This window comes from Triturus cristatus, chromosome 6 (assembly GCF_964204655.1).
Source record: "Triturus cristatus chromosome 6, aTriCri1.1, whole genome shotgun sequence".
In the NCBI taxonomy this organism is placed as follows: domain Eukaryota; kingdom Metazoa; phylum Chordata; class Amphibia; order Caudata; family Salamandridae; genus Triturus; species Triturus cristatus.
In genome coordinates, this window is record NC_140589.1 from 1844964362 (window position 1) to 1844978710 (window position 14349).

Genomic DNA, 14349 nt, shown 5'->3' on the forward strand with positions numbered 1-14349 from the left:
ATCATGAATTTCACCTCTGTAGCAAGAACCGCTGTGCGTGCAGGAACATTAAATGTGAATAAGCATATCTCAGTTTCTATTTACTTAATGCTTTGACAGAATCTCAGAAGATTTCATCAAAAGCGTGCACCACTTAAAACATAACGTAACCTCAGATAGCGCTGCAGCAGCGCTTGAATCTAGACACTGGCTGTAGTAACAGATACATGGGCTGCTCTGCCTAGAGAGGTACCACATCCAATCTGGTCCTCAGTGGGGTGTCTGGTTGCCATCAGCATTGCATCTCATTTTGATCTCTTGAGTTCACCGCAAGCTCCTTTGAGCTAATGTTAGTCTCTTATACACATACCTCTTATGTGCATGTGAGACACATAGTGGTGTTCTTTAAACCCATTTATCCAGGATTCTGGTTTTGATTTTTTGAAATAGAGGGGTGGCAGGAGAATCTGACTTGATAATGCACACAAAGTTATCATCTTTTGTCCAAAAGACAAGCCGAGGAGTCCATAAGACTGAACATGAGGCACAAGAAGGGGAGTGTAATTTCTGGCGGGAGGGAATATTGTATGCTCACCCCTGTGGGAAAAAACGTGTAATGAGTCTTTGCTGCTGGCTACAGCTAAAGCCTTGTGTGATTTTATGATGCAGAATTACTACATGGTGGAAATGTTTCAGGTTTTTCCACACCCGGAAACAAACAGTGTGGAAAATCCTACCCACTCCTAATCAGGAGCAGTGGTATTCCCTTAGGTAATTATGCTGAGCCTGATTCGTAATGAACCCTTAGTGAATAAAGGAGCTGTAGTCATATTAGACAGGGCCACATTTGTAACAGCTTTTCGTAACTCAGGGAATGTAAACGTCATTCTAGAAAGCAACAAGTGCGTTTTTAGGCACATTCATCTGAATGCTAACAGTGACCAATGGTCTCTTCGAGAGTATAACGTTGAAACTCAACTCAAAGCTTCTGGCAAGTCATATGGGGTAGCTGAGTAAGGCATTATCTTTTGAATCTGGAGCTGGGCATCCTTCTGACCCACTGCTGTTTCTGTTTAGAGGCACATTTTGGAAATTCCACCAAGAGAGCCACCCCATATAAAATCGAAAAAGGGGTTTTCGATTATTTTACCCTACCAGAAATTGAAACCAGGAAAATATATTTATGTCAACTTAAATATGCATGATTTGTAAGAAAGGTATCATTAAATATGAAGCAACCCTAGGCATCCGAGCCAGGTCTGCCAGGGAATGCGTTGTAAGCCGTTAGACCACATACCTCATCCTCAAGGAACATGGCATATTTCAGGTGGATCTCTGGCATCTTCTGCTTCAGGGACAACCGACACAGCTCAAAGGCAAAGTCAAATGACCTAAAAAAGGGAAGATTGATTAGAATAGTTTACTTGATTTATTTTTAGAATATGTAGGTCCAAAGGAAATGCTTTACAGTCTGGTTTCTCAATCACTTTTTGCAACAACTAATGCAATGATTACCGAGCAGAAGAAACAATTCTTGTAACACAGCTAAAACGCAACTATATTACGTATCAATGTTTCCATTGACACTCGACTCCTCCAACACATTTTTTATATTTCCAAACAACCTGAGGAGTGACCGGGCTTAAAAGCCTCTGCATTTAATATATAGATGTGCGGGAGTACTGAGACTCTGAATGATTAATCTGATGATACCAGAAGTGAAGCACAATTGAATATGTAGAACTATTGTCTCCGCTGATAGGATTTCCTAGCTTTTTCCCTAAACGCTACAGGGGCTAAGAAAGAAGATCATGGGGCAGACAGTAATGAAGAATCTACAGGAAGAAAAGAGTACGCATTTGGAACATTGATTCCAAAAGCATCTTCCATTTTATTCTGACACATATTTTCTTCCTGTAGCTTTCTGGTTTGTTCTAACAGTCCCTCACCAGTCCCTGTAAATATGGACAGATAGACCCAAGCAGTTTAAAAGGAAATGTTATTTCAATTAAAGAACAGCTGTAGAAGAAAACAACATACCTCGACTACAGCATAAAAAGGAAACAAGATTGCTTATTAGAAATGTGCAGAGAAGCGTGCTTTGCTGCCACACAAACTGCATTACTACTCCTCTACGAAGCACAGCAGTGGTGGCTTTACCACTGCTAAATCCAACTACTGTAGCATCGGAAATGGGGTTTATTCCACTGGATGCATGGCTCTTTCAATAGACAATGCACCTGGATAAAATTGTTTAATCCTTTGCGAGTGCAGCAACAGACAGACAAAAGTAGTCTGTTTTCTGACGAACAAGTTACTTACCTGCGGCAACGCTTTTTCTGGTGGATACAGTATCTGGCTGTGGATTCCTCACCTTGTGAATATCCCCTGCACCAGCAACATTCGGAATTTTTTCGTAGCTCTCCACGCCGACAAGGACGACTTCACAATAGCATGGCTCCGCACGTGGCTCCGCTGACGTCACTGGAGCCATAAGAGAGCCTCGTCGGCGTGATGACGTCAGTTCCGCCCTTTTTTCCGTGCCTTCGAGGCACACAGACGGACCAACAACAATATATATACAGTATACACAGTACATAATATTCAAACCAACACACACAGTTTGAAGTCAATGCAGGAAAGCAAAAGAAATAACACACTTCCTTTGACAGTAACATATACATTTTGTCACATTATCACTATTGTAGGTATACAAGGGTGGACAACGGGGAGGCGGGTGGGTCAGTGAGGAATCCACAGGCAGATACTGTATCAACCAGAAAAAGCGTTACCGAAGGTAAGTAACTTGTTCTTCTGATGGATACATCTGCCAGTGGATTCCTCACCTTGTGAATAGATTCCCACAACAGTCCCCACTCCCGGAGGAGGGTGTCCACCCTTCTATACCAAAAAGTCCTGGAGGACAGAGCGCGCAAAATGGCCCTCCCTCCTCACCTCGGAATCTAAGCAGTAATGCTTCGCGAAAGTGAGGCGGGAGGCCCAAGTTGCCGCTCTACAAATGTCCTCCACAGGAACACCTCTAGATAAGGCAGAAGTAGAAGACTTTGCTCTGGTAAAATGAGCCCTTATACCCTCTGGAGGTTGCTTACCGGCCAAAGAGTAGCAGATCTTGATGCACTAGATAATCCATCTGGAGAGGGTGCGCTTGTGCACCACTCTGCCTTTCCTGCAGCCAATGAAGCCCATGGAGAGCTGGTCATCCACTCGAAAGTCTTTAGTTTTATCAAGGTAAAAAGTCACCGCCCTTTTAGGGTCCAAGCGGTGAAGCAGCTCCTCCTCCTTGGAAGGGTGAGGGGGAGGATAGAAGGAAGGAAGGGTAATGGACTGCCCGAGAGGGAAAGGAGTTACCACCTTAGGCAGAAAAGCAGCCCTGGTCCTGAGTACCATTCTTTGAGCATGAATGGTCAAGAACGGGGGATTCGAACTCGGAGCTTGAAGCTCACTTACCCTCCTTGCCGAGGTAATGGCAATGAGAAAAACTGTTTTAAAAGACAATAGCCTTAAGGGACACTTATGCAACGGTTCAAAGGGAGAACCCATCAAGTAATTTAAGACAAGATTTAAGTCCCATTGAGGCACAATAAATGGAGTGGGCGGAAATTTGTTGGTAAGGCCCTTAATGAACCGTAACACAATAGGTGATTTAAACAAGGACGGCTGATCTGGCAAGCAAAGGAATGCCGACAAAGCCAATAAATAACCCCTGACAGTAGCTACAGCAAAACCTTGCTGAGCTAGAGAGAGAGCAAACTGAAGGATGTTGGATAAACGAGTCCTCAAAGGGTCAATAGACTTCTCCCCACACCAATGGACACATTTGGACCACCTATAGGAATAGATCGACTTGGTGGAGTGACGCCTGGCAGACAAAATCACTTCCACCACGCCAGGCAGAAGAGAAAAAGAATTCAGGTTGCCCCGTTCAATCTCCAGGCATGAAGGTGTAAGCTCTGGAGGTGGGGGTGTAGAACCTGCCCCTGAGACTGCGAGAGGAGGTCTGCCCTGAGAGGGAGACGGAGCGGAGAGCACGAGTAGAGGTGGAGAAGATCTGTATATCACAACCCTTCTTGGCCAATCCGGGGTGATCAATATGACTTGGGCCCGGTCTTGGCAAATCTTCCTCAGAACCCGAGGAATCAAGGGTATGGGAGGAAACGCGTAAAGGAGATGTGAGTCCCATCTCAACTGAAACGCGTCCCCCAAAGCTCCCTGCATCGGATACTGGAGACTGCAGAATGACGGGCAGTGAGCATTCTCGCGAGTGGCAAACAGGTCCACCCGAGGAGTTCCCCATGTCCGAAAGATGTGACGAACCACCTCCGGATGGAGCCTCCACTCGTGGTCGGTAGAGATCTGCCGACTGAGACTGTCTGCACACACATTCAGAACTCCGGCCAGATGATTTGCCATCAGACAAATCTGATGATCCTGAACCCAGGACCAGAGATGCAGAGCCTCTCTGCAGAGACAATATGACCCCACTCCTCCCTGCTTGTTGACATACCACATCGCGGTAGTGTTGTCCGTCAGGACTTGAACCGACTGACCGCGAAGGGAAGGGAGGAAGGCCTTGAGTGCCAAACATATAGCCAGCAACTCCAAAAGGTTGATGTGAAGCAACCTTCCCTCTGGAGACCAAAGACCTTTGATCTCCAGATCCCCCAGATGTGCACCCCACCCTAAAGTGGATGCATCCGTTATCATTGTGGCCACCGATGGAGGTAGATGGAAGGGCTTTCCTTGAGACAGATTGCCCTCCACGCTCCACCAAGACAGATCCGCTGCAGCTTCTCTGGAGATCCTCACAGACTGCCTGAGATCTACGTTGTGCTGATACCACTGCCTGCGGGGGCACCACTGGAGCGCCCTCATGTGCCAGCGTGCATGGTTGGCCAACAGAATGCAGGAAGTAAACAGACCGAGCAGACGAAGGACCTTCAGGACTGGAACAACCGCTCCATTGTAAAACAAAGGAATCATTTCCTGTATGTCGAGAATCCTTTGTGGAGGTGGGAATGCTCGACACACAGTAGTGTCCAGTACCGCCCATATGAACAGGTTGCGTTGAGAGGGCACCAGGTGAGATTTGGGCACGTTTATCGAGAAACCCAATTTGTACAACAAAAAAGCAAAACAGGAACCAGTTGGCAGAATGACCAGATCCAATAAAATAGGGAACTCGAGGGACTGAATGGAGATAGTGACAATGGGACCCAGAAATTAATGATTGTTAACCTCTCTGAAAGAACTTTATCGGTGGATGATGTCTCTGTGTTAAGCAAAGGGCTTGGCTTTTGCCCTAATCAGATGGGCAATGATGTTGATATTTTTGTGGACTTGTCGAAATTTATTAGACTGTTAAAATTAAAGGACCATTTTTTAATACCAACCCATCTGTTTGTATTAAACCATTGGAGGAACGTGTTCCGCCCTCGCATACTGTAAATGAAATAAATGTCATTCAAATGATGATGTCTGTTGAGTATGAAACACCAATTGAGTCAGATCTGATTAGAAATGAATTGGAAATTACTGAAGATGTGTCATTGGATAGTGGCTTGAAATTAAAATCTAAATATATCCCAAGTGGAACACACTCTAATATAGACTTGTTCAGAGATGGGTTACACATGGTTTTTACAAACTCCAGGAACACCCTACCCCCCAAATCAAAGGAATTACAATCTGACGGCGGGCGAAAATAAAGCACTTAAGGGACTTAAATCTGACTCCTCTATCGTCATCCGTGAAGCAGACAAGGGGGGGAATGTAGTTATTATGGAAAGGACAAGCTACATGAGGGAGATAGATCGGCAACTATCAAACACATCATGTTATACCAAACTTCCAGGGAATCCCATCAAGACCTTGAGCACACACATGAATATGAGACTTGCGGAATGGCGAGAAAGTAGCTTACTAAGTGAGGAAGAGTGTAGATACTTAACGGTACAAAAACTGACTTCCCCTTGTATCTACATACTACCGAAGGTACATAAGGGAGGCCCATTTCCACCGGGCCACCCTATTATCTCTGGGGTTAATTCCCCTACAGAAAGACTTTCGGAGTACGTGGATCATTATATCCAGCCCTTAGTACAACATTTGCCTGCCTACATCAAGGATACTAAAGATATCTTGGGCAAATTTGAGGGCCTGACTTGGTCAGAGAACCTCATTTTTGTTACCCTTGATGTAACAAGTTTGTATACATGCATTAAAAAGGAATTTGGAATACATGCATTACAATTTTATCTTGGACAAAGGACAGCAGATCATTATCTACATAATGAGGTCCTATTGGAAATGACTGACATCATTTTGTCTAAAAACTTCTTTCTACATGACTCAGAGTGGTTCCATCAGATCCAGGGTACGGCAATGGGCTCCAGGTTTGCTCCCGCCTATGCCGGGCTCTTTATGGGCTGGTTTGAGCGGGGGCATGCCTGGGGTCGCCATGCTGCAAGGTGGATAGAGCATATCATTTTCTGGGGCAAGTACATTGATGATGTTATTATGCTCTGGGATGGACCTGCCCCAGAATTATTGGAGTATTATGCCTATCTAAATGATAACCCATTTAATGTCAGATTTACGATTAACTATAGCAATGAAGCAATTGACTTCCTGGATGTTAACTTTTTTGTCCATGATAATCAAATCCAGAGCCGTACTCATAAGAAAAGCACTGCATGCAACAGTACACTACATTTTCTAAGCGCTCATCCCCACCATGTGGTTAACAATATCCCTTACGGGAAAATGATCCGGATGAGACGCAACTGCAGCATGGAAAATAATTTCCTTCAAAATATCAGGGAAACGGAGCAGCGTTTCCTGGCTAGAGGATACCCAAGTGAGATACTAAACAAAGCACATAAGAGAGTCATGAAAGTGCCTAGGGCAAATACACTAACATTAAATCTAGCGAAAAGGGCTAAACAGGCACCCATTTCTTTTAATACCCAGTACAATAATGACAGCAGCAGGATATATAATGTCCTGCGAAAACATTGGCACCTGTTGGCAGACATACCAAGTCTTCAAGGAATACTGGCTGCTAAACCGAAGGTGACATACAGAAGGGGACAAAACTTACGTAATGTATTATGTCCCAGTTATGTCACCACACCAAAACCCCAAACTTGGCTGACATCGTCCATGACAGGTTTTTTCACATGCAATGAATGTAGTGTGTGCAGGTTGGGCAAAAATAAGACCAAAACATTCTGCTACAACACTAACCGAATATATAACATCAATTACCTGATTAATTGTAAATCGGTATATGTGACATATATATTGGGCTGCCCATGTAATAAGATCTACGTGGGTAGTACCAAGAGAGCATTAAAAATAAGAATTCAGGAGCACCTACGTGCCCTCCGTAAAGGGGACCTTAGATACCCATTAACATATCATATGCAGGAGAACCATGGAGGTACTGAGGATCTCTGGTTCATGGGTATTGATCATTTTCCGGCTCACCCAAGAGGAGGGGACAGGGAACTGGCTCTGAGAAAAAATTAGGCTGCGTGGATCTGTAGATTGAGGTGTGTAGAATTGGGGCATAATAGTGATGACGAAATGCATTACTTTTTGTAAAAAGGCTGATTCGATTCGTTGTTGGTATGCTATGCTTGGATGAAGTATACTACTTAGATGCTCTTTGTCAATATACAGAACTAGTTAATGTGTTAGAAGTTAACTTGATGGATATACTTGGTCTGCACATGAACCCATGATTTTCTATGTATTCAGTATACTTGTAAATTAATTATTACGGCCCTTCCCAATGTTGGCTCATTGTTAACACATGCTTCCATTATGTCTATTCAAATGAAAAGGTGTTTGTAATGCTGTTGAGATCAGGTCTGCTGATACTAAGGAGACCTGATCATTATGATTATATTACTTTTAGGAAATTATATCAAGAGATTTCTGAGGTTTTCATGCCTAGTGATTTCTCTGTTTTTTAGGTCTCGCCTGACCAGCGCTTTAGCGCTGCACTGGCGAGACTTATAGTAAGCGCGTTTTGGAAGTGCAAACAGTGGCTTTGCAGGCCTCCAACTACAGTGCATGTGACCCGTCCGGGCGCGCGCACCATTTGGAGTCCTGCAACCACTCGTTTGCTTTCACTTTCGCCGTGATGGAAACCCTTCTCCAAGCCCTGCCAAACATACCCCGTGCACCTCCTTCCAGATCTGTCCTTGCTAATCACCTCATCAAAAAAAAAACATTTGGCAGCCTGCGTGCCCGACTCCACTCCCCCCTCCCACTCCCTCTTCGTCAGCTTCAGAGCACCCCGTGCACCTCCTTCCAGATCTGTCCTTGCTAATCACCCGAACGCACTCGGACAATTTAAAGCAAAGTTGTATTTTTTTATTATAAATGACACGCTCCGTCAGGGCACCTCCTTCAAGATCTGTTTTTGCTAATGTAATGGACTTTAATATTTTCTTCCGTTTCATAAAAAAAAAAACATTTGGCAGCCTGCGTGCCCGCCCCCACTCCCCCCTCCCACTCCCTCTTCGTCGCATCAAACAAATTCCTGGCTGGGGTAAAAAGCAGCGTCAATTAGCCCTACAACTGAAGGCAGAACTCCAGCAAAACCGCTTACCTCAGTCAAACTAGCACTGAATAATTGCATGAATTCTAATGCACTCTCAGAATCATCCTGTATATGACCGTGCTCATTGTGAGTCAGTAACGTCTACTCTAATGCTTTTTGTATCTCGTCCGAAATTGAAATGTCATCATCTGCTGTTCGATTTTCGATTGTTATGTAAAATGAAAATAAAGTTTGAAATAAAAAACTTCTCATTTGGCATTGAACAAAGCCAGCTGCTCTCCTGGCGAGAAGATAGTCTGGTTTAGATTGTGCACTCACGCACGGATGACCACCAACTCATACACTGAACCGAAGGCACAAACCTACATGAACGCCGTCATAAGTATATAAAAACACAAGTGCGCCAAGCCAGAGTCGGGAGCAGTTTGGTATTAGACAAACGTTTGCGCAAGTTATTGTTAATGGCAACTAATCAGTCAGGAGGAGGCTTGTGCGCGAGCTCGGTTGTATTTCCTAAAGATTTACTTGTGGACAGCATTTTCGCAAGTCCTCGTGCAATTAACAAAGACATGCACTTTGACACCCTGCAGGGAAGATCTCAGCACGAATGGGGCCAGTACTTGCATCGGCGAGGGGGCACATCCCCGTTAGTCACCGCGCTATACACAAGGAAGGCACGTCAGCACATTCCCTTCGGTTAGATTAGGACCATGCCACACACTGCTGCACACCACACACTGCTGCACGCCACACAATGCTGCACGCCACACACTGCTGCACGCCACACACTGCTGCACGCCTCACACTGCTGCACGCCTCACACTGCTGCACGCCTCACACTGCTGCACGCCTCACACTGCTGCACGCCTCACACTACTGCACGCCTCACACTGCTGCACACCGTACACTGCTACACGCCACACACTGCTGCACGCCACACAATGCTGCATGCCACACACTGCTGCACGCCCCACACTGCTGCACGCCCCACACTGCTGCACGCCCCACACTGCTGCACGCCCCACACTGCTGCACGCCTCACACTGCTGCACGCCTCACACTGCTGCACGCCTCACACTGCTGCACGCCCCACACTACTGCACGCCTCACACTGCTGCACGCCTCACACTGCTGCACACCGTACACTGCTACACGCCACACACTGCTGCACGCCACACACTGCTGCATGCCGCTGCATGCCACTCACTGCTGCACGCCACACTGCTGCATGCCGAAAACTGCTGCATGCCACACACTGCTGCACGCCACACACTGCTGCATGCCGCTGCACGCCCCACACTGCTGCACGCCACACACTGCTGCACGCCCCACACTGCTGCACGCCCCACACTGCTGCACGCCCCACACTGCTGCACACCGTACACTGCTGCACGCCACACACTGCTGCACGCCACACACTGCTGCATGCCGCTGCATGCCACACACTGCTGCACGCCACACACTGCTGCATGCCGAAAACTGCTGCACGCCACACACTGCTGCACGCCACACACTGCTGCATGCCGCTGCACGCCACACACTGCTGCATGCCGCTGCACGCCACACACTGCTGCACGCCACACACTGCTGCACGCCCCACACTGCTGCACGCCCCACACTGCTGCACGCCCCACACTGCTGCACGCCCCACACTGCTGCACGCCCCACACTGCTGCACGCCCCACACTGCTGCATGCCGCTGCATGCCACACACTGCTGCACGCCACACGCCGCACACCGCTGCACGCCGCACACTGCTGCACGCCGAAAACTGCTGCACGCCACACACTGCTGCACGCCACACACTGCTGCACGCCACACACTGCTGCACGCCTCACACTGCTACTCACTGCTGCATGCTGCACAACACTGCTGCACGCAGCACACTGCTGCACGCCGCACACTGCTGCACGCCACACAGTGCTGCATGCCTCACACTACTACACAAAACACTGCTGCACGCCGCACACTGTTGCATGCCGCACACTGCTGCACGCCGCACACTGCTGCATGCCGCACACTGCTGCACGCCGCACACTGCTGCACGCCGCACACTGCTACACGCCGCACACTGCTGCACTCCACACACTACTTTTATGCGAGTTTATGCTACTGACATTGTAAATGACAATGCTTTTTATTTGTTTTAAAACCAAAACATAAATAAAAGGCATTGTAATTTTACAATGCCAATAGCTCAAACTCTTATAAATGCGAGACCTATTGCATTGCAAATGCTTGTTTCCTTTGGGACCCATCTGGGTTTTGTTCTGTTTTGTTTTGTTTATGTTATGCTTTATTTACCTTATTTGTGTGGTTTCTATTATAATCCTTTTCTATTCACTTTTTTCCAATAACACGCTGACAAAATTCTTATCGTCTTCATTGAAGTGATGCTGAGGTATTCTGCATAAAGTTTCCTGGGCTGGGGTGTCATTAAGGATTGGTGATATTCTGTTTTTTTTTCCCCATATAAAATTGTATAAAAATTGGATAATATTTAATACCATTCCCGCTTTTTCTATATAAATTATATTGATGCCTTTGCCACTCAGCAAGGTAGACAAGGTATTCTCATGCTGTAATGCAACCCGTGCCAAGATGGACGTCACACACGTGCTTTGAAACGACGATATATCCTCTTGGTTCGATTAATATTTATGGAGGGATTGCTAGTATGGATCTTTTTACCTTTGTATTGGTATATACATTTGATCTGATATAAACTCAATCAGATACTATTTGCTTACGGGATGATGTTTTTACTTTTGTAATGCGTTCTTTACTAAGATGGATGCCATATAGGTGTATAAACCGACGTTATATCATTCTCGGTTCGATTAATATTTACAGGATGACTGCCACCATGGCTTACTCTTTTTCTAGCTCTCCAATTGTTATTTTTTCTTAATGCGGCTGGACATCCCGGTCGATTCAATCAAATGATTCATGCACGAAATACCGCTTTCAGAAATGTGCCCTTTGAATTATGCCATTTTGTCCAATAAGTTAAAAAAGTATATTAGACTGGTTATCACGCTTTTGGTTTGATTTACTCATTCTTTTTCATCTATTTGAGAAAGCTCTGAATAAATAGACTATTTGATATGTAAAAGTTCTGAGCCTGACTATAAGCAATAGCACTGGATTGACAGAAACACCACTAAGAGATGGCCGCCACAAAAGACAAACTTTACTACATTCATGGTGGCGGCTCATCTCCATGCCTCGCAGGTGTGCCTAATGGATTCCGGCTGCCGCGAGTATTTAGACTGTGAGGAGAATGGTTGCTGTTTTCTTGCCGTTTCTTGCCCTTCGGCTGCGATACTTAGCACGTTCGGGTTATCAAGACAGTCTCATATTGGTAAGTCAGTTGTGGGGGTCAGTCTAGCTTTGTATATCACAACCCTTCTTGGCCAATCCGGGGTGATCAATATGACTTGGGCCCGGTCTTGGCAAATCTTCCTCAGAACCCGAGGAATCAAGGGTATGGGAGGAAACGCGTAAAGGAGATGTGAGTCCCATCTCAACTGAAACGCGTCCCCCAAAGCTCCCTGCATCGGATACTGGAGACTGCAGAATGACGGGCAGTGAGCATTCTCGCGAGTGGCAAACAGGTCCACCCGAGGAGTTCCCCATGTCCGAAAGATGTGACGAACCACCTCCGGATGGAGCCTCCACTCGTGGTCGGTAGAGATCTGCCGACTGAGACTGTCTGCACACACATTCAGAACTCCGGCCAGATGATTTGCCATCAGACAAATCTGATGATCCTGAACCCAGGACCAGAGATGCAGAGCCTCTCTGCAGAGACAATATGACCCCACTCCTCCCTGCTTGTTGACATACCACATCGCGGTAGTGTTGTCCGTCAGGACTTGAACCGACTGACCGCGAAGGGAAGGGAGGAAGGCCTTGAGTGCCAAACATATAGTCAGCAACTCCAAAAGGTTGATGTGAAGCAACCTTCCCTCTGGAGACCAAAGACCTTTGATCTCCAGATCCCCCAGATGTGCACCCCACCCTAAAGTGGATGCATCCGTTATCATTGTGGCCACCGATGGAGGTAGATGGAAGGGCTTTCCTTGAGACAGATTGCCCTCCACGCTCCACCAAGACAGATCCGCTGCAGCTTCTCTGGAGATCCTCACAGACTGCCTGAGATCTACGTTGTGCTGATACCACTGCCTGCGGGGGCACCACTGGAGCGCCCTCATGTGCCAGCGTGCATGGTTGGCCAACAGAATGCAGGAAGTAAACAGACCGAGCAGACGAAGGACCTTCAGGACTGGAACAACCGCTCCATTGTAAAACAAAGGAATCATTTCCTGTATGTCGAGAATCCTTTGTGGAGGTGGGAATGCTCGACACACAGTAGTGTCCAGTACCGCCCATATGAACAGGTTGCGTTGAGAGGGCACCAGGTGAGATTTGGGCACGTTTATCGAGAAACCCAATTTGTACAACAAAAAAGCAAAACAGGAACCAGTTGGCAGAATGACCAGATCCAATAAAATAGGGAACTCGAGGGACTGAATGGAGATAGTGACAATGGGACCCAGAAATTAATGATTGTTAACCTCTCTGAAAGAACTTTATCGGTGGATGATGTCTCTGTGTTAAGCAAAGGGCTTGGCTTTTGCCCTAATCAGATGGGCAATGATGTTGATATTTTTGTGGACTTGTCGAAATTTATTAGACTGTTAAAATTAAAGGACCATTTTTTAATACCAACCCATCTGTTTGTATTAAACCATTGGAGGAACGTGTTCCGCCCTCGCATACTGTAAATGAAATAAATGTCATTCAAATGATGATGTCTGTTGAGTATGAAACACCAATTGAGTCAGATCTGATTAGAAATGAATTGGAAATTACTGAAGATGTGTCATTGGATAGTGGCTTGAAATTAAAATCTAAATATATCCCAAGTGGAACACACTCTAATATAGACTTGTTCAGAGATGGGTTACACATGGTTTTTACAAACTCCAGGAACACCCTACCCCCCAAATCAAAGGAATTACAATCTGACGGCGGGCGAAAATAAAGCACTTAAGGGACTTAAATCTGACTCCTCTATCGTCATCCGTGAAGCAGACAAGGGGGGGAATGTAGTTATTATGGAAAGGACAAGCTACATGAGGGAGATAGATCGGCAACTATCAAACACATCATGTTATACCAAACTTCCAGGGAATCCCATCAAGACCTTGAGCACACACATGAATATGAGACTTGCGGAATGGCGAGAAAGTAGCTTACTAAGTGAGGAAGAGTGTAGATACTTAACGGTACAAAAACTGACTTCCCCTTGTATCTACATACTACCGAAGGTACATAAGGGAGGCCCATTTCCACCGGGCCACCCTATTATCTCTGGGGTTAATTCCCCTACAGAAAGACTTTCGGAGTACGTGGATCATTATATCCAGCCCTTAGTACAACATTTGCCTGCCTACATCAAGGATACTAAAGATATCTTGGGCAAATTTGAGGGCCTGACTTGGTCAGAGAACCTCATTTTTGTTACCCTTGATGTAACAAGTTTGTATACATGCATTAAAAAGGAATTTGGAATACATGCATTACAATTTTATCTTGGACAAAGGACAGCAGATCATTATCTACATAATGAGGTCCTATTGGAAATGACTGACATCATTTTGTCTAAAAACTTCTTTCTACATGACTCAGAGTGGTTCCATCAGATCCAGGGTACGGCAATGGGCTCCAGGTTTGCTCCCGCCTATGCCGGGCTCTTTATGGGCTGGTTT

The 14349-nt window shown here is 46.0% G+C and overlaps 1 protein-coding gene across 2 annotated transcripts in view; it reads right to left on the reverse strand.

The window, feature by feature from the left end:
• The window catches only part of IFT172 (intraflagellar transport 172), a 1173227-nt gene that overhangs the window by 387529 nt on the left and 771349 nt on the right, over nucleotides 1–14349 (reverse strand). For both annotated transcript variants that reach the window (XM_085613308.1, XM_085613307.1), the window contains one exon: nucleotides 1277–1370. In XM_085613308.1, the coding sequence (XP_085469434.1) occupies nucleotides 1277–1370 (94 nt within the window). The remainder of the gene's footprint in view (nucleotides 1–1276; nucleotides 1371–14349) is intronic.